This window comes from Fusarium sambucinum, chromosome II, assembly GCF_050947815.1.
Source record: "Fusarium sambucinum isolate potato_lamoka chromosome II, whole genome shotgun sequence".
Lineage (NCBI taxonomy): Eukaryota > Fungi > Ascomycota > Sordariomycetes > Hypocreales > Nectriaceae > Fusarium > Fusarium sambucinum.
Genome location: NC_139293.1, coordinates 9,279,242 through 9,305,432, shown reverse-complemented (window position 1 = coordinate 9,305,432; position 26,191 = coordinate 9,279,242). Strand labels below are relative to the sequence as shown.

Genomic DNA, 26,191 nt, shown 5'->3' with positions numbered 1-26,191 from the left:
GATAAGTTATCAATATCCTACAAACTGACACCATCGGCGACCGTTGCCGAATTGCAACCAACGTTAACAACATTATCCATTCCCATCCAGAATTTTGAAAGCGTGATAAAAAACAGAAATATTGGTGTGTTCTGATCTCCTCTTTTGTCTCACAGGTTATAGCCAACTGCCAAAGTCCAGAACCAATGACCTACTCATTTGTCGAAGATCGAAAGATGGTGGATCGGTCAGCGTGAGACCCACAGGCCTGACAAGGTTCAAGACATAAGCTAACCCTCTTTTCTTGTGACAAGTGCAAGAGACTCCGAGAGCACTAATTTATTTGTGGGGCGTTGATGTTCCTCGAGTCAGTCTTGTGTCTTTACTTAGCTCCTTTATTCGATGATATTTATGTGTGATGTTTGAGGCTACATCCTTGACATTAGATAATGCACTTCGCTATTTAGTTGTCGAATGAGCAGGGTTTTATTAGGTCGTATGCAATTGGACAAAGGGTAAAACTTATTTTATAGCGGTTAGACTGTCTATAATATTTAACGTGCCTTAAAATCCGCGATCAGCTAGACCCAGATGGACCGTATAACCTCTTGGTCATAATTAGCCCCGCATAATAGAACAACACTGGTCTGACCACTGAGCTCCTGGGCGATCTTATTGAAACCAGCAAGAGCCAGTGCTGCAGCCCCTTCGACAATCATACTCTCAGACAACGCAAGCATCTTTAACGCTTCTTTGATCTCTGTCTCGTCACACTCAACAACCTCGTCCACCACCGCGCTCGCAAGCCCGAGAGTGATTGTATCTTCATCGATACCCCCCGCAACAGCCTCAGCTAGAGTAGGAAGATGCTCTGTTTCGACTACCCGGCCTACAGCGATAGATGCAGCCAGGGCTTTTGAGTTGATAGCAGAAACCCCATAGACTTTGATGCTGGGGCGAAATACTTTAAGAACAGATCCAATGCCACTGATCAGACCTCCGCCGCCCATAGAGATAAATACGTTATCGATATGGTCGCGTTGCTCGAGAAGCTCAAGTCCGATTGTGCCCTGACCAGCCACGATATCGGGATCGTTATACGGTGAGATGTAAGTATAAGCTCCTGACGACGCAAGCTTTTGTGCGTGTTGCTCAGCCAGACCTGTCTCTGCACCGTGCAAGATCACATCAACACCATATGACTTAATCTTATTCAGCTTGGCAGGAATGACTGTCTCCGGAAGTACGACAGTGAGGTTTTTAGATAGAGACTCGGCTGCCAAGACGCTACCAATGCCATGATTCCCTGATGAAGCCGTGATCAACGGACCTTGTCCCTGCGTAGACATTTTGGACATGGCGCCTCGGACTTTGAAAGAGCCCGTGAGCTGGAAGTTTTCGGCCTTGAACAAGACTGTGGCCTTGTGGTTTTGGCCGATTTTCTTGGCAGGGATAAGAGGTGTTTGGTAGATATGCTGGCGAATTCGTTCCCTGGCTTGTACTGAGGCTGCTGCGCTTTCGTGTAATGTCGGCATGATGATGATTGCCTTACAAGAAATAAAAAAGGACGTAGATGAAAATATGATTTTTGTATTAAGAGATCACAAATCACAATAGCTTATCTCCGAAATTGCTATAGTAGATAAACAAATAAAATCCCGGTTTAAGGAGAATATTAGTCTCTAGATTTATATAGTTATACCACAGACACTAATTACAAGGGGGGGGAGGGAAGAAGATATAAAGATTTTTGCTTAAAAATCGTTTTTATTAATAATGTCTGCTCTCTCCACTTGAGTTTATTTAGCGACATTTAAACAGTGTTAATAACTACGTATAGCGCTGGAAGCATCGGCGAGAAGCTTTAGGCTTGGGATTTCCTAATATATAATAGGTTAGTCCTGCCTCCACACTTTCGGAGTCTCTTACCTATGGTAGCATATAGATCTGTAGGTAATACAGAGGCGCGACCAGGGCAATGCCGCAACCGGGCTATATATCCGCGAAGTACCTTTACGGCCAAGCAACACCATAACTCTCCGATTACTCTATCACCATGGTTCACATCACCCCCTTCGCCGTAGAGCAATGGATGGACAAGTATGAAACGACACCCAATGTCCTCAATGTTGCTGAGACATGCGCTGCATCCGTGTCAATCGACGACTTGGTCAGCTTCTCTACCGGAGGAACTCAGAAACCCATCGATACCAGCGTCAAGATGACTTACGGTCCTATTCCGGGATCTCTGAAGCTTAGAGAACAAATTGCAACTCATTGCAGCTCTGACAAGATACGACTAGCCGCTGAAGATGTCGTACTCACCCAGGGCGCAATCGGGGCTAATTTTCTGGCTCTCTACACCCTGGTAGGACCAGAAGATCATGTCATTTGCGTCTACCCAACCTATCAACAGCTCTACGATACTCCTCGAAGCTTAGGTGCCGAGGTCACGCTGTGGAAACTCAAGGCAGAGAATGGATTTGTTCCCGATGTGGACGAATTATCTAGTCTGATCAAAAGCAACACAAAGGTAAGGAAGAGTCGGCAAAGGTTTCATTGATTCGCAAGCTAACTTTGCTAGATGATCATCATCAACAACCCTAACAACCCTACTGGAGTTCCAATTCCTAGCCGCATCATTTCCCAAATCGCTGCCATCGCAGAAGACAAAGGCATCATCTTGTTTTCAGATGAGGTTTATCGTCCTCTCTTCCATGGCGGTGCCTTAGGTAACGCCGAGGTACCTGAGCCAGTCACGGCACTCGGTGATTACAAGAAAACTCTTGTCACTGGATCGATGTCTAAGGGATATGCACTAGCTGGTATTCGGGTAGGCTGGATTGCCACTCGGGACAAATCTATCATGGCTGCTATCATGTCAGCACGCGATTATACGACAATCAGCGTCTCCCAAATCGATGACCAGATCGCGACATATGCGTTATCACCAGAAGTTCGACCATCACTCGTCAAGCGCAATATTGATCTTGCAAAAACCAACGCAAAGATACTCAAGGCCTTCATCGAGAAATATAAAACGGTCTGCTCTTGGGTTGAGCCCACAGCTGGGACAACAGCGTTTGTCAAGTTTTCAGACAAAACTGACCAGCCTGTAGACGATACGCAGTTGTGTATGGATCTGCTTGAGAAGGCCAACATCTTGGTTGTTGCTGGCTCGAAATGTTTTGGAGGTGACAAGGATTTCAAGGGCTATGTAAGATTGGGTTATGTTTGCGAAACCGATGTTCTTGTTGCTGGACTGAAGGAACTTGGGGCTTATATTGATAAGAATCTCCTGTAGATGAGCTACGTTTATAATTTTCTCCGCATTATTTGACTGCGCTGAAACGTGCATTGGAGCCCAGTGAGTTGCAACTTGGGCCTAGCTAGATAACCTATACGGCGAAGAATGCAAAAGATCAGCAATGACGCATTGGATAGAAAGAAATATGAATTCTAGTTGCATTGGCCATTCTAATGAGAGAAGCATTCAATTGTAGACATCATTCATCCAGTTACACTATTGTCTATTAACACTGCCCTTTTAGTCGCCTATTATAAAAGAACGTCAAGTTTCATCTAGATATAAACTACATTATTTACACTTGCGGGCTACAGCAGAAAAGAAAAATCTAATCTGATAATGAAATTATTGTGAAAGTAGACAATTCAGACCATTCAGATAATCATGAATATAATTTGTAATGATCTAGTCATAGCTTGCTATCATCTCAATTTCAACGTCGGTATCCAATGGCAGCTGGTGGACAGCAACACAAGTACGACACTAGAATCTTAGAGTCAGGCATTGTTCAATCCTGAGTGTCATCTAACTTACAGGCTTAGGGTCTTGAGGGAAGAACTCATCCCATGCAACATTCACAGCATCAAAATCCTTCATGTCCGCCAGAAAGATATTTGCCTTGACGACACGATCCATGCTACTACCTGCAGCTTCGAGCACAGCTTTCAAGTTTAGAAGCGCTGTGCGTGCACGATCTGTTGTCGTGCCGGGAACAAGGTCGTTGGTTTTAGGGTCAATACCAATGGCACCGCTGCAATACACCATGCCATTGTACTTGACAGCTTGGGAAAATTGAGGGAGAGGTTCGCAGGCAGCGGTGGTGAAGACAGGCTCGCGGTAAGACATGGTGGACGGTGGTGGGATGAGAACTGATTTGAAGGGGAAAGGACTCTTGTGCATAATGGAATCCTGATTTTGATCAAGCAGAGTAAATAGGTGGAAGATTAGAAGTTTATCTCCAAGTGTGCTGCACGGAGCCGAACACTGACTACATCTTATGCTCAGGCAAACAAATTTCAATTCAGTAGTATCAGGTCTATGAGGGTTAAACCGTGTCTTGTTACGTAAAGGATTTTTTATTTTCGTTATCTTTGGGTAAACCATGTCAGGAGACGTGAACAAAGGGTGGTTGGAGTTGGCTGAATTCCTGATTGTTGGTCTAGACTTATTCGATACTGTGGCAGGAGACTCCGAAGTATCCACATTTAGCCAAGATTCAGTCTGACAAGTCTTTTGTTAGCGCTGGTATGTATAGCATTTGATTGGTGTATTAATGACTCTGTTGTTATCGGTCAAGACAATGAGCTGCATATGTTGAGCCCAGCTAGAAATAACACAATAAACAATTCCCGGTAGAGGGATTTTCATTTTCTTTACTAACCAACTGCCAAGAAGCGATATCGCAGTGTTCCTGTCGTCTTTGCAAATGCCACTTTCTCGAAATGGTTGCTCAATGAATATGAAAAAAAAGCATATCTCCTGGTTATTTATTGTAGAATAATCAACTCTCTTAATCGTGCTTCGAATTTCATCATTCTCCATCTAGTTACACTTGTTCTCCTTCGCGATTTGCTCTGCCAGTAGATCCTTTAGCTCTCCTGTACAGTCCTCCTGTCCCATAAAGACCTCAATAAACTTAATACCATCATCATGTTGTATACTCTTCGAACTAAGAGCCACCTCTAGCTCCCCCCATGTTCTTGCTGAGAAATACCGTTTTGAACACTCATCTTCACTTAGCCCAAAGAACCCCAGAGCATACTTATGGTTCCACTGTGAGATACCGTTATAACCGGCATGTCTACCGTGTATAACCCTCTCGATAGTATACCCATTGTTGTTGATGAGGATGACAATGATGTTGAGGTTCTCTTTTATCATTGTGCTTAATTCCTGCGCAGTCATCTGGAAGCTTCCGTCCCCGATGAAAAGGATAGCTCGGCCTGTATTCTCTTCGTCCCTAGCCCTGGCTCTATCGCGCTGGGCTAGTGCAGCCCCAAGCGTAGCAGGGAGCATATAGCCGATTGATAACCATGTGACTGCAGTAAAAAAACGGCAATTTTGTGGAAGCTTAAAGACTTGGCCACCCTCAGAAGCGGTTCCTGTTTCTGTAAGAATGATATCCCCACGACGAAAAATTGGGTTTATATAAGGGTAGAAAAGATCCTGGCAAAGGCCTTCAGATGGTGGGGGTGTGGGTGTTGACTGAGGAGACACGTTCGGGCCATTTGCTTCCACAAGTCGGGTGGGATCAATCATGTCAATGAGTTTTTTAATCATTTGGCGCGGCGATATATCCCGTACAGTTGTGCCATGGATTTTGATCTTGTCTGGGGAGAAGGAAATCGTGCGAGATTCCTCTGGAATGGCCGTAAAGATGTGAGTGTTGATATTACTCAAATGTGGCCCAAGAAAGATAACAAGGTCTGAAGTCTTGAAATACTTCGAGGAGGACTCATTGCCATAGCCTGCGAGGTAGACACCATGGACGTTTGGTAACTCTTCATTGACAAGGCCTTTGCCAAATGCTGAGGTCCAGGTCGGCCATCCTGTGATTTTAACGAGTTGGTTGATTTCGTCAACGACCCCGAAGTTCCTGCTCTCGCCATCGACTAAGATCAATGGTCTTTTAGCTGCATACATAGAATCCAAGATTGAATCCACATGGTTCATGTCGATTTGTGAAAGTGTACTGGACACCGGAAGACTAATGATGGGCTTGGAACGCAGGTTGGCGACCGAGACTAGCACATCGGCCATATCCTGAGGTACTTGGATGTATACTGGTCGTTGCCTAATCATGGCCTGCTCAATAATCCAGTCAACCTGATCAGGAGCTGTATTGGCGTCTGTCAAGCTGACTTGAGCAGCTGTAACTTGAGCAGCCATAGACGCAAAGCGTTGATACTCTCCATCGATGAAAGTATGATGCACAAGTGTTCGAGAAGCTTGAATGTCGCGTGATGGTGTCCCGACGATGTGTATTACCGGGGCCCTCTCAGCGTAAGCACCTGCGATGCCATTGATAGCTGACAGTTCGCCCACGCCAAAGGTTGTGACAACAACTCCGAGACCATGGATCCTACAGTATCCATCAGCAGCATAAGCTGCATTTAGCTCGTTGCAATTTCCGACCCAGTGTAAGCCAGCTGGCTCGATGAAATCAAGCAGTCGGAGATTGTAGTCGCCTGGAACACCAAAGATGGAGGCAATACTGAGTTGCTTCAGCCGGTCGAAAATGTATGCGCCAAGAGGGATGGAAGTTTCCTGTGTATGCGACATTGTGATAGGACTGAAAGCATGAATATACAAATTGTGGTGTATTACGTTTTGTAGCTGGAGAATTGTTTTTATATATCTCACTTTGTCGCATGGGCTTGCACACAAGTCTCCTTTATCTTCTGTCTTGGTATCCACTCATGAAGGACTTTTTATCCCTCTCATTCCCAGCTAACGCTGTCTTTGTAACTGTTCAATGCCTCCTCTATCTACATTACAGAGGCTACAGACTCCGAGTCTCAGATGAGGGGCATGGTCTGCCGAGTTCGGTCTATAGAGTTTAGTCTGTATCAGGCAAGATGAAGCGACACTAGTCATTTCACGGACAATTAAGGGGTGCTAACCTGGAACGTGACATCTCAGAAGGCAACAAAGACAGATACCATCACTCGTGACGCCTCCCCAGTGTAAATATGTGTCATATATTCCCTCGGCACATGTTGACCTGGGCACTAACATTTGCATCACGTAAAGACAACATCACCATCGATGGACTATTACACTGCTAATATACATATCCCTACTTCGTCATAAGCCTTGGTCCAATCACTTTGATCCCCTGTATTCTTCGCAATGTCGAGAATTTCCCAAATCCTTTGCACGACACTCCACTGCTTAGTTATATTCCCAATCTTATAACATTGCATTCTTTCCCACCATGTTCTCCATACCTGACGCATGTCCCCCAAAGCATTACACGACGCAACAAAAGCCGGCCAGGTGATGGGCGCCATAGGAGTACCTTGTGTCGAGACGCCTAATCTTGATTTGATATCCTCCATGGCGTACATGTGTTCCGCGACAGAAGTAACTTCTTGCATGAGATCCGTCGGTTGAGCACCTTGGATGCGGGTATAATAGTAGATGAGTGCAGCAGCGTGCCAAGCCTTTGCTTGGTGAGTAAAAATCAAGACCCCGAGGTCATCGTCACTCGAGATTGGCGTGAGACTCTCTTCTTCTAACCGCCATGACTCTAGCATGTCACCCAATTCTTCACAACCTTCCAGTAAGGTGTCTGGCATTTGCTGTTCTCCTTCCTCCCTAACCCTGAGCAGATGCTCAGCAAGACGGCAAGCTCGGTTGATTGCTACGGCAATACTTGGTTTGATACCATATATATACTCATAGCAAGCGCTTGATTGTATGGCTTCATCTTCTGCAGCAGTAGCCTGCTCATTGCTGTCATGCCATGGGAGCGAAGAAGGCTTGAACAACATGGTACGAGATATCAAAGCCAAAAAGGCGCCAAATTGGTTTAGTTGCTGGGAGGGACGGCTCATTATTTTCCAACGACGTCGTGCGTTGCGGAGTTGCGTGGCAGCTTCTATGTGTAAGCGCAACTCTTCACCTTCTCCTGACAAGACCTAGGAAATTGTCAGCAGATCTCGTAAATGGTCACGACTTCAGCGAGCTTACACTGATAGTAACGAGCGATAGGATCGCCATCATAAGAATCTGATAGTTGGCCACCGAGCCAGCTTCACTCACTGCATTTTTCAGTGATTGAATGGCCCGGTAATGGTACTTGGCTCCCGTTTCTCGATGCATTATCTGTCGCTGGTCGCAGTTCCAACGGTGAAAGGATGCTGACGACAATAGTGACTGATAAAGGGCTATGTATGCCATTCCTTTTGATGTCGTTACGGAGGAGTCATGATACATCATCCCCTCAATCGCTGTAGATAGATAAAGACGCCGGAACGGGTTTTCTGAGTGCGAAACTGGCATCAAAAGACTTGCGACGTGAGTATCATAATGGCTCATAAGAAAAGCGATCTCCGAGTCTTTAAAAATGCCTGTATAGATATTTTGCGCGGGTCTATACTCAAAGCTGAATGGAGTTATAATTGTCTTTACAACTGATGTTTCTTTGCTGTTCGTCTTCTCAAAATCAGCCTCTGCTATGGAAGACTGTTGGTTGAGCGGGCGTTTTGTTGCTGGTACTTGATTGATTAGGCTCTTGCTGGTCGATGTAGACTCGACTCCGGAAAAGACCTCAAACGGTGAACCGGTGGGTTCAGAAGGTAGCAAGAGTTCCATATCGAAATATAGGTTTGGGATAGCCGATTGTGGTAATTGACAAGAAAAATGGTCTTCTATAAAAGGTTCCAGTTGGTTGTAGTATAATAGTTCGTCATGTTGGCTGATGGTAGTGGTAGGTGAAGACGCGGTTATTGTGTGCAGCATGTCCATTTCCGGAGGACTGGTCCCCCAGACTGAAAATACAGAGAAAGGACCTTGACGAGATGACAAACCTTTTTGAGTATCTAGATCAATATGTGAGAGGAACATGTCAATCGTCTCAGACTCATGGACTGGAGATGACTGATCTACAGCACAGTTAACACGTGAACTCGACACAATAGAATGCACACATACCTAGTTTCAAAGCCCTACGCCCTTGATATCCGGAACTTGTACGAGCCTCTGCAAGCGAATCTGAGACCCATTGCAATTTGATACCATAACCACCACAGGTCACACCTCGTTTTTCGCAGTTCTTACAAGCGATTGGTCGTTTATCGCATGCAATTTTACGGGCTTTGCATGTCCAGCAACTAGGAAGATGAATAGCCAGAAGACGCTATTTAGGGGCGATGAACATACCCAGTAAATGTCATAGCACGTGCAGGTGGCATTCTCGTAGATTAGACCTCTGCTGGTTCTGTAGTTAGTAGGTTGAGAGATATGGTGATCGAGGGGAGCGCTTCGACCTACCAGTTCAAGGGAGCACGTGATGCCGTATGTGATAAGATAAACGATAAGATTAGATAAGCCCTAGCTTGGATGAGATAAAATGGGATACGCGCTTCGGCACCCTATCGAGTCAACGTAATTGTCTCTGAAACGAGACTTTACTGCTACTTAGATTCCATATTACATTTATAGGACCATTACAGACTACTAAGTGCGAGAAAAATATGATCGTTACAGAATGCAGTCAACTAACAAAAATTGACATTAGGTTATATGGCCTGTCGCTGGCGGAATACAACTAACAGATGTTAACGTTGTTCCCTTTCGTAGGTAGTTTCTATTAACGTGCTATAAGAGAGGTAACCTATGGTATGACATCAGTCCGGGACCCTCTTTGTCTTTCTTCATAGGGAAAAGACACCCTGGGGAATGTAGGGAATTAATAAGCCACTTTTAAACAAAGATCGATGGTGGCGATTAGTGGTGGCGTCATGGAGTTTATAGAGACCAATTTGTATTTAAATCTGACGTTTAAAAGATAGATTTAATTGTAACGCAAGCGATATAATTATTTATGGATCATTAAGATCATATTCAATTAACATTAACAATGAAGGATGAAAAGATTGCTGCTGTCTCTCAAACCGATCGTCGAGTCACAAGATCAATGATCAAGAGTGAACCACAATATTCGAAAGCCAACACGAAAACAATCAGTAAATCGTCAAAACAAAAGAAATCTAGTCGAAAGTCTCCAGTCCTCGTCCTTTCAGCAGCTCGAGTTCCTACAATCCATGCACCAAGATTCGGCCTCATTCAAGAAACCCTCTCTACAAATCTCTACGCACTTCTTGTCGCCACAGTTCTCTGGAACCGCACTCGTGGTACTCAAGCCCGACCCGTCTTTGACAAACTCATCTCCGAGTATCCAACGCCTACTCATCTCGCGGCAGCATCATTTGTGGATCTTGCAGAACTTATCCGTCCTATAGGGCTGTACAATTCAAGAGCTGCACGGTTTATTGCATTTGCCAAAGCGTGGATCGAGAACCCACCATGCAAGAAAAAGCGGTATAGAAAGTTGCATTATCCAATGAAAGGAGATGGTCGCGATATTGGCAAGGATGAGGTTTTGGATGAGGATGACGAAAGACAAGGCTGGGAAGTGGCTCATCTTCCCTCACTTGGACCTTATGCAATCGATAGTTATCGCATTTTCCATCGCGATATGTTAAGAGGTCTAGCAAATGGTTGGAATGGGGAGAAAGCAAAACCGGACTTCGAACCAGAGTGGAAAAGAGTAGTGCCACTGGACAAGGAACTCAGGGCATTTCTCCGCTGGATGTGGCTTAAGGAAGCATGGATCTGGGACCCAGAGACGGGAAATAAAATCAAGGCTTCGGCTGAGAGGATGGAATCTGAGACGTTACGTACGAGGAGTTTATCCCCAGAAGGTTTTCAAGTTGTTCGACGGTAGTGTCTTTGCATGACTGTTGCTACAATGTCCAGTTATTGACTTCAGGTTGTGCCGGGTCTAGACCACACAACACGACCTGTATCACGTAATGCAAATATTTAGTAATCACAGCCCTATCGTATAACTCTGGGGAAATCTATCAGCTATGTATAGAAACCAGTGAGTGGTCTTGGCTGATCAACGGTTTTTAAGCTTCTTCATCCTAGTCAAGCCTCTTGGCGATGCACGACAGACTCCGCCAAGATGCAAGACACGGAATGTGGCTTCGTCGAGTTCCCGAAGAACATAAAGAAGGAGGTCGCCGCTCCTCGATTCAGCTCTTGGTCATTCATCTCAGTGCCTCCGTGAGTTGCACAGACTCAGTATTCAGTCACAGTGTTCTGGACTACCGCAGCCCAGACTCAAACTCCCCATTAAAAACCCACTTGGGCTACATGCTGTCTCTGGAGTTGTTCTAGTTCCCCCGGACAAAGTCTCCGCTTCCAACCCAAGGCCCAGAATTCCCTCCCAGACTTTTCGGACCGTGATCGGCGCCCTGAGTCATTCCGTAAATGGACTAACTCCAACGCGCTAGAAATTCTCTTCCGCGGTTCTAGAAACAGAGTTTTCGGCATAGGCAAGGAAGAGGCTGAAAACTTTGACATGCTAGCTCTGCGGCTCAATGAGGCTCTTTTTCGACGTTTCTTGCCACGCTATTTCTTGAATCTGTGATCAAGTACCGTGATGAGCAAGATATCACATCTGGGGAAACCCTTTTTGTCTGTGGAGAAAAGTCTGGAGCTTCTAGATTGTGGATTATCAGGTCCAGGTTCAAAGTCCAAAGTGGAACCATATCACGTAAAAGTTTGCAAATTCAATTGAAGGTATTCAAGATCTGACCACTGTTTCTTCATATCTGTCCGATCTCGCCTGATCCACCGACCCCTTGACTTCGTGGAGAGAAAGTTGCATTTGAACTACTTAACTCGGTCTAGAATTTGCTTGATAATGGAATAGCTTCAATTGACCGAGTTCGGTGCGCGATGCGCCCATCGGCCTCGCCCGTCTTCGTTGTGGGCCGACTTGAAGCTTGACTCGACTTGAACTAAGTTAACTTTTTCTCGTAGCGCATTCGGCCAACTTGTGTTTTTTTTCGCCCCAGGAATGTAAGATTAAATAGACACACTTCCCGCTCGTGTTTTTGGCTTCGTTATCTCAATTGACTCTCACTTTCTGTTCTGTGACTTTACTAGTCTTTCTTTTCAACACGCGACGTCTACTTCAACAATACATCGCACAACAATGAGCCACAACGATCACATTGCCGCTCCGGCGAAAGCTGTTGACCAGGAAAAGGGAATCAACAACCCTCCTACGTCTGCTCCTGCATCCAAAAATGAAGATGCTGTTTTTGCTCATGAAGAGGCAGAGCTTATTGACTACAAGACTCTGACCTGGTGGTATGTCTTAACTTTCAGTTCCTGCGACAACAACATAGACTAATAATTTACAGGCAAGGTGGTATCGTACTCATCGCCGAGACAGTCTCCCTCGGTATCCTCTCTCTCCCCTCCGTCCTCGCCGCCGTCGGTCTCGTCCCAGGAATTATCCTCATTCTCGTCATGGGTTGCCTGTCAACATACTCTGGCCTTGTCCTCGCCGAATTCCGCGAACAATACCCCTTCGTTCAAAATTTTGGTGACGCCGTCGAAGTTATTGGCAAGTCTATCGGCATGGGTCGCGTTTTCCAAGAGGTCTTTGGTTGGGCGCAGGTCATTTTCCAGGTCTTTGTCATGGGCAGCCATCTTCTTACCTGGACCATTTGCATCAACACTCTTACCAACAGCTCAACATGCACCATTGTTTGGGCTGTTGTTGGACTGGCTATTTTCTGGGTTCTCAACCTTCCCCGTACCTTAAAGTACACGAGTTACATGTCCATGGCTTCTTGCATGTCCATCACTGTCGCTGTTCTCATCACTGTTGGAGATGTCGCTCACGAGCGACCCATCGGCACCGGAAGCATCGCGATTGCTCGTGAACTTGGTTTCACTGGCGCATTCCTTGCTGTTACCAACATTGCCATCTCCTTCTCCAGCCACTCTTGCTTCTTCACTGTTATCAACGAGTTCAAGGAGCCCAAGGACTGGCCCAAGGCTTTGGCGTTCCTCCAGATCGTCGATACTGTTCTCTACCTCCTCGCCGCTGTCGTCATCTACGTCTTTGTCGGACCCGATGTCCCATCTCCTGCTCTTTCCGCTGCTGGTTCTCATACCATGCGAAAGGTCATCTGGGGCATTGCCATCCCCACCATTGTCATCGCTGGTGTCATCTACGGCCACGTTGCCTCCGCCTACATCTTCCAGCGAATCTTCCGCAACACCAAGCACATGATCCGCCGTACAAAGCTTGCCACCTTTGCCTGGGTTGGTATCACTTTCGGTATCTGGGCTCTTTCCATGGTCATCGCCGAGTCCATTCCTGTCTTCAACAACCTTTTGGGTCTCATCTGCGCTCTGTTTGCCAGTTGGTTCTCTTACGGTCTTCCCGGTATTTTCTGGCTCTGGATGCACTACGGCAACTGGTTCAAGGATGGAAAGCAGACGTGCCGCTTCTTTGCCAACGTTCTTCTTTTCCTCACCGGTTTCCTTATCTGTGTTCTTGGTCTGTGGGCTTCCATTGAGGCTATTGCTGAGGGAGGAAGCAAGCAGCCTTGGTCTTGCGCGAGCAACGCTGCCAAGTAATGCAGTACTCAATTTCACATGATGATGATTAGATAATACCTATATACCCATTTCGTTTTAATAATATTCAAGATTACTTCAAACTATGTTTTTGCTCACTTGCGTGCATAAAACATGTGACTTGGTAGTTACTAACTTGCTACATATATAGTCTAGTGTCACTCATTTTCTATTTTTAGGTACGCTGAGGTACCTTGCAGGATTGCTTGTGCCTTAGGCAACTATCTAGGACTCGTGCTGCTCAAGTTAGCTTGGGATTTGAAAGAGAGTCGGGATCTTACACACCTTTGAAAGTACTCAGTTTCTTGCATCTTACAAAACACAAGTCATTGTGAGATGGAAAACCATACCGAAACTGTCTCAGTGAATCAGGAAATATTTCCGGGAACAACCTCGAGGTATCCGCTCGTTATCGGAGATTATGACAATTTGGCTATTGCCAAGCGCTCGACCTGGGAGAACTTTTTGATTGCGTGTACCGAGGAAACACGCTGGAAACAATGGAACAAACTCAATTCAGCTCTGGGGATCAGCAACTTGCTTCGTGCCCTGGATTTCGAATACCCTATTATCAAAAATATGCCCGACATCACCTCAGCCTCTTACAATGTCCTGGTGGTAACGCGGCCGCGCTTGAACTTTGCTGTTGCGACTGGCCACTGGTCATTATTTTGCCAAGGGAGATTCTACCATCTCACCGCTCCAGGCCTCGTCAACAATACCGCCAACGACATTACCTCAGGCCCTGGACCGAGAAGTGTGCCAGTTGTGCTAAAAATCGAGGATTTCTCAAGTCCTGATACCCAAGACTTTCTTGATTTTAAGGAGCACAAATATGCACTCATTGCCTACCATGTGGGAAGAACGGCCTACCCGCCAAATGTAATTGAAACGATCTCAAATTGGATCATCAGCAAAATACACACATATGACCTACTAAGCCAAAATTGCCAGGTCTTCGTCGTTTCGTTGTTACTCCGTATCGTCATGACTACTTGGGATGGTTCGGTTTTTGTTGGTAACAAGATGCAAATAGCAGACTGGGACCTGAAGAGAGATGACTCTAGCCGGAATTTCTACAATAGGGAGAGCGGGTATCTTATTAGGAAGCCGTTTGAAGGTTAGTTTCACTCTCTGATAGACTGAAGCAATAGCTTACCATTTACAGCATCTGGTACTAAGCGCCGCGGTGGAGTTTTTAACCATTTTCGAATGGGTAATCACCTCAATTCTTCTGGTATTCGCGACCTTTATTGAGGTAAATTAGATTTCGACCCTACAGGAAAGCATGGAAGGATAAAATACACCATTCTTGAGGCCGGTAAGAGAATTAAAGAGCTCGCTAAGACAATTAAAGAATTAAGTACGGGGGCACCAGAGCGTGGTCCCTCACTCAAGAGACTCCTTAAAGAAGTTGGTCAAGATATCTGCAAGGGGAAACTACATGATGCTTTTGTGGGAAGACTGGACACCCGACTTGAGTCCTGGGCTGTTATTAAGAAAGAAATCGAAGATGGTATTCTAGATGAAACAGATATATATGTTGCTTTTCAGCGATGGATACTCTCCATCCCTCCTGAGCATACATAGAAATATCAATGAAAGACAATACATTTACACTGTCAACCCAGGTATCATTTTGAATAAAAAATACCTTTTTTTAGTATATTGTCCAACCCATACTCAAGACTTCGTTATTGTGTCATATGCCGGACCCGATAATTCCTCTTCGATAATGCTTTAACCCAGTTGAAAAAAAATATGACACAGAAGAGAGTCGACATTAGTACCATATATACCAACGGGCAGACTATAGAGAATATTGTAAAGCTGTATGGGGCGACTTGAAAGTTAGTGTCAGACGCAAGTCTATCAGTAGCTAGTCCAACTTGCATTGCGGTTAGAACAACTACCATGTATACCGTGGCCGCGGCGAACCAGGCCAGATTGTCATGAAAAAATGTGGCATACTGATCCCAACGTGCCATATATCCAGTCAAGGGAGTTTGTGATAGGCGATAGATTGTGTTAAGACGACTTAGTCGAAGCTCTCCGTAGTGGAACCTTGGGTCGATCCGTAGGTATATATGCTCCGGCTCAATCTCTCTGATGAAGGCCATCCATGAGTCCCAGTGGATTTCTTTTGGAAGGAGACACTTTTCTTTGGCAAGTAGAAAGTCGCTGTGGTGTCGAATGAGCCCGGCATAGGAGAACAAAAACCCGAGGGCACATTTCCAGAGATTTCGATGTTGGCATCCGCATGATGTTGAGGCATCAATTATAGATTCCGGAGCACAACAAGTGGCCTGCCCACAGCCAATATACTTTGTCCAGAAGAGCGGATCAAGGAGAAACAGCGGGATAGGCTTCAGAAAGATCATTCCGGAGGTCCAAATAAGGTGCATATCCATTCTTTCTGTGATAATGATCTCTCGTCTTAGCAGTACCTGGTTATGAAGGGCTCGAGGCGGCATGGCACTGCCTGCCATCCAAAGTAGACCATGAACTTGCGTTAGTCTCCTAATGTCGAGCTCTCTTTCCATACAGGCCTGTACATCGACACTCGAGGGAACGATATCGCCGGATTCGGATTGGAATGATGCGGGTAGAAGTGATAGCAGTTCATCGACATTTGACGGAGTTGCCGTCTTGTCTTTATTGTTGAATTGCTCCAAGAGTCGGATAGAGGATGGAGCACACTTTTAACCAGGATATCAATTAGTTTACATGTGAAAACAAATCGGGCAGGTAGAATACCGTTCTTTCAGGACACTTAACTGATGACATTTCATCACTCTGATCAAGATACTGTTGATTTCGTAACACGCGTGCCATTTCGCTGGCGGGGTAATTGCAATGCTGAGTGGAAATCTGGCAAAAGACAGCCACGCGAATTGTGAGGATATTGCTAGCTATCATTGGCTGTTGAAAAGTGCACTGATTGCTGCTTGCAAAATACATTCAGTGTGATCACCCAGCCCGCCCACGCACGAACCAAGGCAGCTGGCTTTCCATCAGGCTCTGACCACCCACAGGCTGACCATCGCATTGAACATATCACTCAATAACCACAGAGCGACTATTAATTCGAGGTGGGCTGGTCTAGACCCATGTCGTCCCATAGCCCTTGACCTCCCCACTGTTGACTCTTATCGTGTTTATGGGTTACACGGCATTCATGCTGCTCGTATCATTTGGCATATTGCCCGTTGGCCACCCAATATGTCTCACTACCCCGACTTATTGGGCGGTTATTTACGTGTGAGAGAGCAAGGTTCCAGGACTGTGGCGATAAGTTCGATTAATTCCGTTTGTAAAATAAATTTATTACAGTCTTACATATCCGGTAGTTCCTTTCCACTCCAGGTTTTGACAAGGTTTTACATCTTATAACTAACCGTAATGTCGAGCCACCACATATCTAATTCTGCATCTTATATATCATTGGGCTTTGGTTTCCTTCCCCAAACAATAAAAACAGGCATGTATGCATGGATTTGCGGGTTGGCTAGATCTCGTCGAACATCAATCAATGAGACCTAAAGACTAAAGTGTTAGCAGATTTATCTATATTTCGAGATAGTAGTATAGGGCATTCAGCAACGCCCATGGCTTTACCTACCTCGATTTCAGCCACATTTCGTCCGAACGCCCTATTTAATAGTTGGTAGGAGAAACCACCGATGCCATCAAGCAAATTATTACTCCACATCAAACCCAGCTGCTTGAGTCGTTGGTCCTCAGCCCAGCCATTAATGGGCATCTTGAGGACACGTTGCTGCACATCTACAAAGCCGACCCGCTCGTAGATCTCTTTAAGTCTGGCACCCAAAACGGCGGGACGCTGCAACTTATCTGATGCCTTGATCAAATCATTCAACCATGTCACCACCGGGCCTTGGGGATCGAGCGTATCGTCATCGCAAAGAGGAGTACAATCCATTTCTTGTGACTCAAACCAGCCTCCAGGCTCGAGTGCGTTGAAAGCTTGCTGGGCTATCTGCGTTTCGAAATCGGACCAGCATCCAGCAGTATTACGCGTGTGAATATAGTCGAACTTGTGTTTAAACGTCCACTCATCACCCCTGAATTCGACTAGGTGAGTATAATCATTTCCCTAATTCGTCGAGGGATACATAGAGAGACTCACGAATCTTCAACATAGAAGTACACGTTCGGAGGCACATTATTAGGTTGGATTGGGGATAGATCTGTGCCAGTGACTCTAGAGTCAGGGAAGCGATCGCCCATCTGAATAACCCAGTCACCGACCCCCGTGGCAATATCGAGAATGTTGATAGGAGGCTTCTTATCTGAGAGTGGTGCCATATACAGCTCTTCTTTCATAAGCAATCTGAAGCACTCGCCCATGATACCAAGACGCTCTTGCTCTGCCACGTCATTCGGAAATGCATACGCTTAGTATCCAGCCGTGGTTAGTCCATGAGATAGCCACAAAACTGTAGTTTACTTACAGCCGGCCCGGTAAGCATGATAGGTGCGCCCAAACTCTTGGTGGAAAGTTTGCACGCTGTCTGATAAAGAGGCTGAATCTTCCCAGTCCTGATATATGCTACTGACATCGGCGCCTGCCTCCAACTGTTGCTGGTCTGCCATTAGTGCCGCTCTATTGGTCGCTAGCTCGGGAGGTGCCAAAATGAATAAATGGATAGTCTAACGAGTAACTAGCTGCCTCAGCAGTTTCGCTTTTAGCGAGATATTTTTAGAAAAATGGCGCGGATTAATTATCCCGCCCTTTTCCTTCTCCACATATAACCGCTACTCCGTACATTCATTCTTACATGATGATAAGTACGCCTGTGCCGTTAGGTGTCTGAAATTCTTAGAGTAGCATAGATGTGGTGAGTTGAATAAACATTAAATGGTTATACAGCAAAGGTCAAATAAAAAGAAGCAATGCATGCGCTATTTGACTCGGGAAGTAGAGATCTTGCCAATTAGGAACTACCTATCTATTATATAATCTGGAAGCCGCAAGCTGTCGATGATCGTCCAAGTGACTAAGACGTCGAGTATAAGTTTCTGTGTCATCAGCCATGGTAGTTGAACTTCTTAATGTCCAACGACAAGGTTATTCTGGGGACGGCCGACGTTTTTAACACCAACGAGACTAGCCACCATGCCAACTCCAGCAAGACCAACACAACACCACAACCCTGTACTGTACTGATGAAGTAAACCATGACCTTTGCTGGTATCGACGGCTTGGACAACGGCGCTTGAAAGGGCGAGTCCTACCCCGCTGCCGATCTGGAATGCAGTGTTGATCATGCCTCCACACAACGATTTGACTCCATTTGGCACAGATGCCAAGAGTACAACTGTAATGGTGCAATAGACGATTGTCACACCAAATACCCCAATGACGGTGGTTGGAAAGACGTGTTTCCAAAAGTCCTTGTCTTCGTCTTTGATAAGCGCTGATGATACTGGAGCGATAGCACAGATGGCCATGCCGACGACCAAGAGACTCTTTGTGTTGAAACGCTGCACAACTTTGGACATGGCAAGACTCGTGACGAAACCTGTAGCGCCCATCGGTAGGAATCTAATTGCTGTTTGGCCTGCACTAAGTCCATTGACTTCTTGGGCCACGAGAGTTGTGTAGTAGATAACCGTTTGATATCCTCCGTAAGACACTCATCTACTGTTAGCAAAGGTTTCTGTGATATGAGCCAGATTACTTACCAAATCCACTGATCCACAATGCAGCAAAGTTCTCAAGTTTCCATAATGACAGAGGCATAACAGGATTTGGAACCTTTTTCTCGACGTAGGCGAAGAGTGCAATCATGGAGACACTGAGCACCAACAAGACAATGATGAACGGCTTACTCCATCCATATTCGCCTCCACTGGACAGCACAAAACTCAACAAAATTAACCCAGCAGTAGACAAGCCGGCTCCAACGAAATCGAGTTTGGGTCGTGCTAGCGGGTCAACTCTATCCTTGGGTAGAACGAACCATCCAAGGATACCCAATGTGCTTGTAACGCACATGGGGATATAAAAGATATATCGCCAGCCAAGCGAAGAAGTAAGAAAGCCACCGAAGATGAGACCAAGGCAGAAACCCACAGCTCCAGAAGCTGCAAAAATGGTCAAGGCGGTTGTTCGATCACGCGTGACAAAGTAGTTGCTGATAATGCCGACGGCTGATGGTACAGTCGCGGCAGCACCAACACCTTGAAGTGCACGAAATATAGCAACTTGAATAAAAGAAGTAGCCACAGCGTTTGCCAAAGTCCAAATACTCAAAACAAGCATTCCTGCGCAGAATGCCAATCTTCGTCCGTATCTGTCTGCCATGACACCTGAAAGAAGCAGGAACCCACCAAAAGTGAGCGTATAAGCTGAGATGAGCCACTGCAGGTCACCACTTGGGACATCAAACTCCTTTTGAATGGCAGGAAGCGCTATGTTGACACCTGTCATGAAAACATTATCCATGAGTTGAGCTCCACAGGTGCAGAGTAGGATCATTGCTCCTCGCATAGAAGCAATGGTTCCCACATCAGGATACATCTGGCCAACACCAATTTCTTGCTCAGCAGGAGTTTGCATTCCTGATGGTAGTTCAGAGTCTGATGGTGAACTTCCAAGCACCGGAGAAGATGGACGTGTCGCTACAGGCGTGGTAAGAGTTGATGGCACTTCGCGAATCGTGCTCTCAGGTCCAGGTTTGACAGCGCGAGGCCTTTGAATGTTTGGTAGTTCGAAAACATGATCTTGTGATTCTCGTCGATCCCGTGATTGGTAGCGACTAAGTACTGATGTTGTTGGGACCAGAGAAGCAAGATCTTCTGGTAGTGTGTCGTCTGCTGCTGTGGCATGCGATGCTGTGCTCCTCCTTCGGGTCACTGGCATACCAGGATAACCAGCGGGAGGGACCAATGTGGGAACCTCCTCCAAAGCCGATGTTCGCCGACCGAGGGGTTCTCCATCATCGTAGATGGCATTATCGTGGGAGATTCTCGATGAGGTCTCTTTGGTGTTGGGCATGATGACTGAATAATTCAAAAATACAGAAAACCTGTTTCAGCCCTGTAAAGCTTGTCGAAGAATTCCATCAATATCAAAGACCCTTGGGCGACTCAGCAGCCTTTTTAACTGATTTCTATTTTTCAAGATTCCAATTTTCTATTCAAATTTATAAAGCTCATTGGTAGATCCTTTTGTAAAAATCGTCTCGGCTGATAAAAAAGACCCAGCCAAATCCATGATGACGCCAATCAATTCTTAGCTGTGGCGAAGAACCAGTAGCCTAGAATGGAGCCTGTCTGATTCGAATGCGGTGAGTTTTTCGGTTCATAGCCGAGTTTGCAACATCATTGGCTCGCATAGATCTAGTAGCCTTTTAAAGTAATTTCTTCCGCATTGTTGATAAGAATACTGTGGGTATACTGGCTTTTTTAGTAATTCCCGCCGAACTTTATCAGAATCTTCCATTTGTCAGAGGCGGTATCAGCGTCGTTTATTCGATAACATAACTAGATGCACGTATCATATGAGATTGTTGGATCCAGTAGAGACTATTTGAATAAGCATACCATTTTAATTTTACCGAAAAGACTATCCAGAAATAAACGATTAAATTAAGCACATCGAGGGCAAAATCATCATTTATATTTTTAGTGCCAAATGCGAGAAACTACTGAGTGTAGGTGCCTATACATTGTGGTTACTAAGTCTTTTATTTGATAACACCTGATTTTCACGCTGTAGATGGAAAATACTTATGTTGCGTACTTATCTTGCTGCTGAACAGCAGAGATCAGAGAAAACAAGCTAGAGGACAAAACAATCCACCTGGTGAACTCGTTCCAAGCCCTTGAGTTTCCCCACGCTGTTGGGACTCTCTGGATTGCAGACGATGCTGCGGCTTGTCGCAAAGCCGATGAGTTCTACAGGAGGCTAAAGGGGGGTGATAGACATCACCAAGACTCAGCCCGTCAGTTAACGCCCGCCGAAGCCCTTCACGAAGCTATCCGTGAGTATAAGAGGGATAAGGGAGGAGATGATATTCTGAACTGGGGCCCTTCTATTTTCAGCGGAGTTTGGGGATATAATGATTTCAAAATTTCATAGTTCTAGTTTTAGTGGTCGAATGCTTAATTAGTCTTCTTAGAATTCTTTATGTAGCCTAACAAGTCTCAATTGATTATCAGCCCATAGTTCATCTCCATTTTCTACATTCAGTTAAGGAAAAATAATTTTCGTGAATCAAGTCGCTCATGCTCCATCAAGTGGCCAAAGTCAAGGTGTCTCCGATTATCGGCCCATCGACTCCCCAATTCTAACGGCGGCTTGACCCAGCTTTTAGACTAAGCATTTTCATGCATTTATCGTAAGATAGTTAAACAGTTCCTCGCATTCAACTAGACTCCAAATACTACTCAGTATCCCTGAGCTGCATACCGTTGCCAGCTGTGATAGGCCGCTAGAAATATGATCCACTACCGTGCCTCCGTCGAAATACAGATACCTTATCAATCTACTCGTCCGAAGCTAGACTGCAATGTGCCGATCATAGCATGACCTTGGACAATTCAACCACTTGAATTTCACGACGGGGGAAGAATTGCCGCCGGATGCTACCACGAAGTCTTGGCCTACCGATTTGTATGTCAACTCCGTGCTTTTTGTTGCGTGGTGGGGCCCTGACTGATTGATAAAGATGCTTGGCGATTGATAACTTCTCATCTCAGACATTCCTGCAGGAAACCTAGTCAGATTTGGATCAAGGATGGCAAATCTGATCATCTGTACAGGACGAGGTAGTATTTGAGGTTCTTAGCATCTGAAATCTTCCGGAGAGTTTTTAATTCGCGCATGTTTATATAAAGTACTGTTCCCTTCAAGTCCTTGCTGGTTCATGAATCAGCACCACCGGCAACATGTTCGCAGAAAAAGGATCCACCCCAAGTTTCAAGCAATCCACTATTGATGATCCATCGACTGCTGAAGCCTTGAATCTTTACCACGAAGTAAATGGTGAAGTCAGCCCTGAAATCGCTACGGCCTTGCGCTGGAAAATCGATCTTCGGTTAATGCCACTGCTTTGTTTGACGTACACTCTTCAAGCTATCGACAAAAACACTATCAGTTATGCAGCCGTCTTTGGTTTACGCGAGGAAATTGGCTTGCAAAAGACGGAGTTTTCATGGGCCAGTGCTATATTTTACCTAGGTTATATGGCCTGGGAATTTCCAACGAGTATGCTTTTGCAGCGACTGCCGATTAACTATTATATGTCTGCCACGGTATGTATGCCTCCTCCGGTTAGCCGGCAGCTCTAATTGGATAGGTTATTACATGGGGCATTGTCTTGATGTGCCATGGAGCAGTCCAGTCATTCGCGAGTTTAGCGACAGTTCGAGCTCTTCTTGGTGCTTTTGAAGCTGCTATCCAGCCTGGCACCATGTTACTCTTTAGCATGTATTACAGACGAGAAGAACAACCGTTGCGACTAGGCATATGGATTGGTTCATCTGGGCTTGGATACATCATTGCTGGTATTACTAGCTTCGGCATAGGCCATATCGACGCTGGAGAGTCTTTATCTTCTTGGAGACTTCTTTTTATCATTTGGGGCGCTGTTACCATCATTTGGGGAGTATTTCTCTGGTTCACGCTTCCTGGTACACCAATGAGAGCCAAGTTCTTGACCGATGAACAAAAGGCCTATGCAGTTTCGAGAGTTAAAGACAACGGTACTGGTATCGAAAATCGACGATTCAAGTTTAGTCAGTTCAAAGAGGCTATGTTTGATCTCAAGACGTGGCTACTATTCACGTTTGCCTTAACGAGCAACTCTCCAAATGGAGGGTTAAGTGCCGTAAGTTCTATCTTTATGTTGTGATATTGACTAACCTTTTCAGTTCCAAGGTTTGATCATCAAAGGAGCTGGCTTCCGCACGCTGCAAACCACTCTTTATCAAATGCCGTCGGGTGCTGTTCAACTAGTGGCTTGTCTAGTTGCATGGTAAGTATTATATAGCAGCGGGCAAGGCCTATGCTAACAATCGCAGCTACTGTGCTACGCGATTCCATAACTGTCGGATTTTGATCATGATAATCTTCCTGATGCCCTTCCTTGCCGGCACACTGGGTCTTTACCTCCTTCCTCAGGATAGTGCATACGGCCGGCTTGCTTGCTTATGGGTATCTTTTGCTTTCACGGCAAGTGGAACGCTTAATATGTCGGTAGCCACGGCCAACACTGCTGGTCACACGAAAAAGATTACAACTATCGCTATGCTACTTATCGGCTACTGTATTGGAAATTTCATTGGGCCATTCTTCTTCAAGACTGAACAGGAACCTTGGTATCCTCTCGGCGTTGGCATGATGCTAGTCTGTATCGCTGCTCAGATATGCTCGCTTATTGCCCTTTGGGTGCTACTTTGGACTAGGAACAAATCCAGAAAAGCAGAGCATGCACCTGAGCATGAGGAACAGGCTTGGCACAGGGGTTTCCTTGATGAGACAGACCTGGAAAACAAGTACTTCAAGTATGTGTATTAGAAGGCGGTGGAGGTGGATCTGATATCAAGAGCTGTAGTTTTAGCCTCAGTGGTGGTCATGGTATTAGAGTCTGTCTCAGTGTTGATATTAGTAGTAGTCTCTCTAGCTGTTGTTGACTTCGAAAGGCCAAATTCACCCTTTCAACGCCTGAGACCTAACATTACATTAACAAAGCCCCCACATCTGAATCGGAATTGCTCCAACTTGTGTAAGAGGAATTGCAGTTGCACCCTTGGCAATACCAAAATTGACTCGGAGAAAGTGCCTCATCTTCGATACCCAATCTCGTCGACCCGCAATATCATAATCTGTAACGTCAATTTGTTCCAGACACAAGCCGATGGCTGGAAGGACGTGTAAAATGAGACAAGCCAGAAGAATCGGGACACCTTCGACCTTAGAGCTATGCGGATCTTTCCTCGTAACAGGCATAAATGCTGCTAGGCATGATTCGCATAACTGATCGATGAATGCCATCAACCGGGACTCGACATCCGAACGGCGGAAGTTTAGAGGTTTTGTTGCTGAGAGTTCGATGATATCACTGGTGAACAATAGAGCCTGACTAATAATGATTCGTGTCATCCAGTAGAATCTCCAAAGAGTCTGAACCATGAGAGACGGGTAAATGTGAGTGTTGAGAGGATTCCAAGGACCGTTGAGTAAAGGTAAAATCCACTCGGGTTGGATATCAGTCGATATTGATTCAGTCGTGTATTTGGACCAAGCGGGGAGGTTGTGAGTCCAGTTTTGAAGTTGGTCATCCAAGATCAAAGCTCTATTGAAAACGCTGCGTAATGTTTCCAAGCCCTCATCTGTCTTGGAATTTAACAGTGCTGTTCTCCATTCTGTGCATAGACATGCAGCTTGATAAATCAGCTCTGTATGCGAGTACACCTGCGGTTGCTTCGGCAAACCCAGTTCGTTTACTGACGCCGCTGTTACATGGGGAGTTGTGCCAGTTAAAAGGTTGCCGCTGATCTGTAAAGTATGTAAGCATCAGACTAGTCTCTCTTGACTATATCTCGTCTCGGATGTACGTACCATCTGCATATATGATACGATGGAAACTTCATACGCTATCGAGGACTCTGTAGTCTTCTTTTGACCCTGCATCTTTAACAGGACAGAAGCGCCACTTATATGAGAACCCCAAGCCCCTTCGAGTCCAATAGATTTATCTATTAGCCCCTATAATAACAAGTCAGCAAATAGTTTCGACAGAGTGATTAGTTCCACTTACCTCGTAAAAGCCGAGGCACATAATTGAGGATATAATATCACAGTATGCAGAAGAGTCCACAATAGAGAGCATACTCTCTTTCAACATGTGTATAGACTCTCCATACCATTTTGTCGCATTCCTCAAAGCGTCAGAGGAGTTAAATCTCTGCGCATAGCTTGCATTTGCCAATGCATTGACAGACTTGTGTAGAAGGCTGTCTACACTGGAGTTGGCGTACATGTAGGGGAGATTTCCAAACCAAGCCATGGTGGGTCCTGATGGTATATCTCCATGGGTGCCCCAATCGAAGATGAATCGTTCAAAGATCTTGACATTTGAGGAGGTTGACTAAGAGGTTGGTTAACTTTAATTGTGCAAAAATAGTATTTTTATCATTCGATAGGACTATACATACCTGAGCAAGGGTTGTTATCTCAGTTTTCTCGACTACCCCCCGTACCTGCAATTGCTGCTCCGAAGGGCTTCTCTCAGAATTCGTGCTGGACGGAGAGCCATTCTGTGATTCTTGTTTTGGAGAGTTGTCTTCAGTAGACCAAACACATGTTTGACCACTCCTAACACAAAAGTTACAGTGAGGCTTTGTCTCATCGCACTTTTTACGTCTACCACGACAGGTAAGACATCCAGTTTTAGAACGCGGTTGGTGCCGACGATGTTTTGTTGGATAAGCAGCTCCCTGTGTTTGAGGATGAGCCATCTTGTTGGGTTTATAGACATGAGAACGATATGAAGAGGAGTTAAAGGATAGACATAAGGACAACGTCGGCATTTATCTATTAGCCCACAATCACTACTAACTCCCACTTCGGGAGTTGAAGTAATTTACTTTCCTTGTCCTTTCCTATTGCGAGCATGTGGGGACAATCCTTTGGTCAAGGTTTATCTTATCTAAACGCTTATCGTTCACTAGAACCCCTCAACTTAACCTAAACAA

General features: G+C 45.4%; 11 protein-coding genes across 11 annotated transcripts; 4 read left to right on the top strand and 7 right to left on the bottom strand.

Annotated features, from left to right (window-relative positions):
- Positions 1-560: 560 nt before the first annotated feature.
- On the bottom strand, positions 561-1,514 carry FSST1_010022 (tryptophan synthase beta subunit-like PLP-dependent enzyme; the record flags this gene model as incomplete). The annotated part of the gene is made up of 1 exon (XM_083227049.1): positions 561-1,514. The coding sequence occupies one exon, from the start codon at positions 1,512-1,514 to the stop codon at positions 561-563; it is 954 nt and encodes a 317-aa protein (XP_083085983.1).
- Positions 1,515-2,035: 521 nt separating this feature from the next.
- On the top strand, positions 2,036-3,283 carry FSST1_010021 (pyridoxal phosphate-dependent transferase; the record flags this gene model as incomplete). The annotated part of the gene is made up of 2 exons (XM_083227048.1): positions 2,036-2,512; positions 2,564-3,283. 2 exons carry the CDS (start codon positions 2,036-2,038, stop codon positions 3,281-3,283), a joined length of 1,197 nt encoding a protein of 398 aa, XP_083085982.1.
- A 408-nt stretch (positions 3,284-3,691) lies between these two features.
- Positions 3,692-4,132, bottom strand: FSST1_010020 (Endoribonuclease L-PSP/chorismate mutase-like protein; the record flags this gene model as incomplete). The annotated part of the gene is made up of 2 exons (XM_083227046.1): positions 3,692-3,769; positions 3,821-4,132. 2 exons carry the CDS (start codon positions 4,130-4,132, stop codon positions 3,692-3,694), a joined length of 390 nt encoding a protein of 129 aa, XP_083085981.1.
- Positions 4,133-4,828: 696 nt separating this feature from the next.
- Positions 4,829-6,568, bottom strand: FSST1_010019 (alpha-keto acid decarboxylase family protein; the record flags this gene model as incomplete). Its single annotated transcript, XM_083227045.1, has 1 exon — positions 4,829-6,568. The coding sequence occupies one exon, from the start codon at positions 6,566-6,568 to the stop codon at positions 4,829-4,831; it is 1,740 nt and encodes a 579-aa protein (XP_083085980.1).
- A 494-nt stretch (positions 6,569-7,062) lies between these two features.
- On the bottom strand, positions 7,063-9,204 carry FSST1_010018 (Zn(II)2Cys6 transcription factor; the record flags this gene model as incomplete). Its single annotated transcript, XM_083227044.1, has 4 exons — positions 7,063-7,929; positions 7,982-8,895; positions 8,945-9,123; positions 9,173-9,204. 4 exons carry the CDS (start codon positions 9,202-9,204, stop codon positions 7,063-7,065), a joined length of 1,992 nt encoding a protein of 663 aa, XP_083085979.1.
- A 668-nt stretch (positions 9,205-9,872) lies between these two features.
- FSST1_010017 (DNA glycosylase) lies at positions 9,873-10,739 on the top strand (the record flags this gene model as incomplete). The annotated part of the gene is made up of 1 exon (XM_083227043.1): positions 9,873-10,739. One exon carries the CDS (start codon positions 9,873-9,875, stop codon positions 10,737-10,739), a length of 867 nt encoding a protein of 288 aa, XP_083085978.1.
- A 1,281-nt stretch (positions 10,740-12,020) lies between these two features.
- Positions 12,021-13,462, top strand: FSST1_010016 (transmembrane amino acid transporter protein-domain-containing protein; the record flags this gene model as incomplete). Its single annotated transcript, XM_083227042.1, has 2 exons — positions 12,021-12,178; positions 12,232-13,462. 2 exons carry the CDS (start codon positions 12,021-12,023, stop codon positions 13,460-13,462), a joined length of 1,389 nt encoding a protein of 462 aa, XP_083085977.1.
- Positions 13,463-16,896: 3,434 nt separating this feature from the next.
- On the bottom strand, positions 16,897-18,079 carry FSST1_010015 (class I SAM-dependent methyltransferase; the record flags this gene model as incomplete). The annotated part of the gene is made up of 4 exons (XM_083227041.1): positions 16,897-17,001; positions 17,085-17,547; positions 17,613-17,880; positions 17,938-18,079. 4 exons carry the CDS (start codon positions 18,077-18,079, stop codon positions 16,897-16,899), a joined length of 978 nt encoding a protein of 325 aa, XP_083085976.1.
- A 456-nt stretch (positions 18,080-18,535) lies between these two features.
- Positions 18,536-20,486, bottom strand: FSST1_010014 (uncharacterized protein; the record flags this gene model as incomplete). Its single annotated transcript, XM_083227040.1, has 2 exons — positions 18,536-19,122; positions 19,172-20,486. The coding sequence occupies 2 exons, from the start codon at positions 20,484-20,486 to the stop codon at positions 18,536-18,538; spliced, it is 1,902 nt and encodes a 633-aa protein (XP_083085975.1).
- A 1,895-nt stretch (positions 20,487-22,381) lies between these two features.
- On the top strand, positions 22,382-24,011 carry FSST1_010013 (uncharacterized protein; the record flags this gene model as incomplete). Its single annotated transcript, XM_083227039.1, has 4 exons — positions 22,382-22,747; positions 22,792-23,322; positions 23,366-23,469; positions 23,516-24,011. The coding sequence occupies 4 exons, from the start codon at positions 22,382-22,384 to the stop codon at positions 24,009-24,011; spliced, it is 1,497 nt and encodes a 498-aa protein (XP_083085974.1).
- A 165-nt stretch (positions 24,012-24,176) lies between these two features.
- Positions 24,177-25,954, bottom strand: FSST1_010012 (Zn(II)2Cys6 transcription factor; the record flags this gene model as incomplete). The annotated part of the gene is made up of 4 exons (XM_083227038.1): positions 24,177-24,992; positions 25,056-25,202; positions 25,255-25,563; positions 25,652-25,954. The coding sequence occupies 4 exons, from the start codon at positions 25,952-25,954 to the stop codon at positions 24,177-24,179; spliced, it is 1,575 nt and encodes a 524-aa protein (XP_083085973.1).
- Between the last annotated feature and the right edge of the window lie 237 nt (positions 25,955-26,191).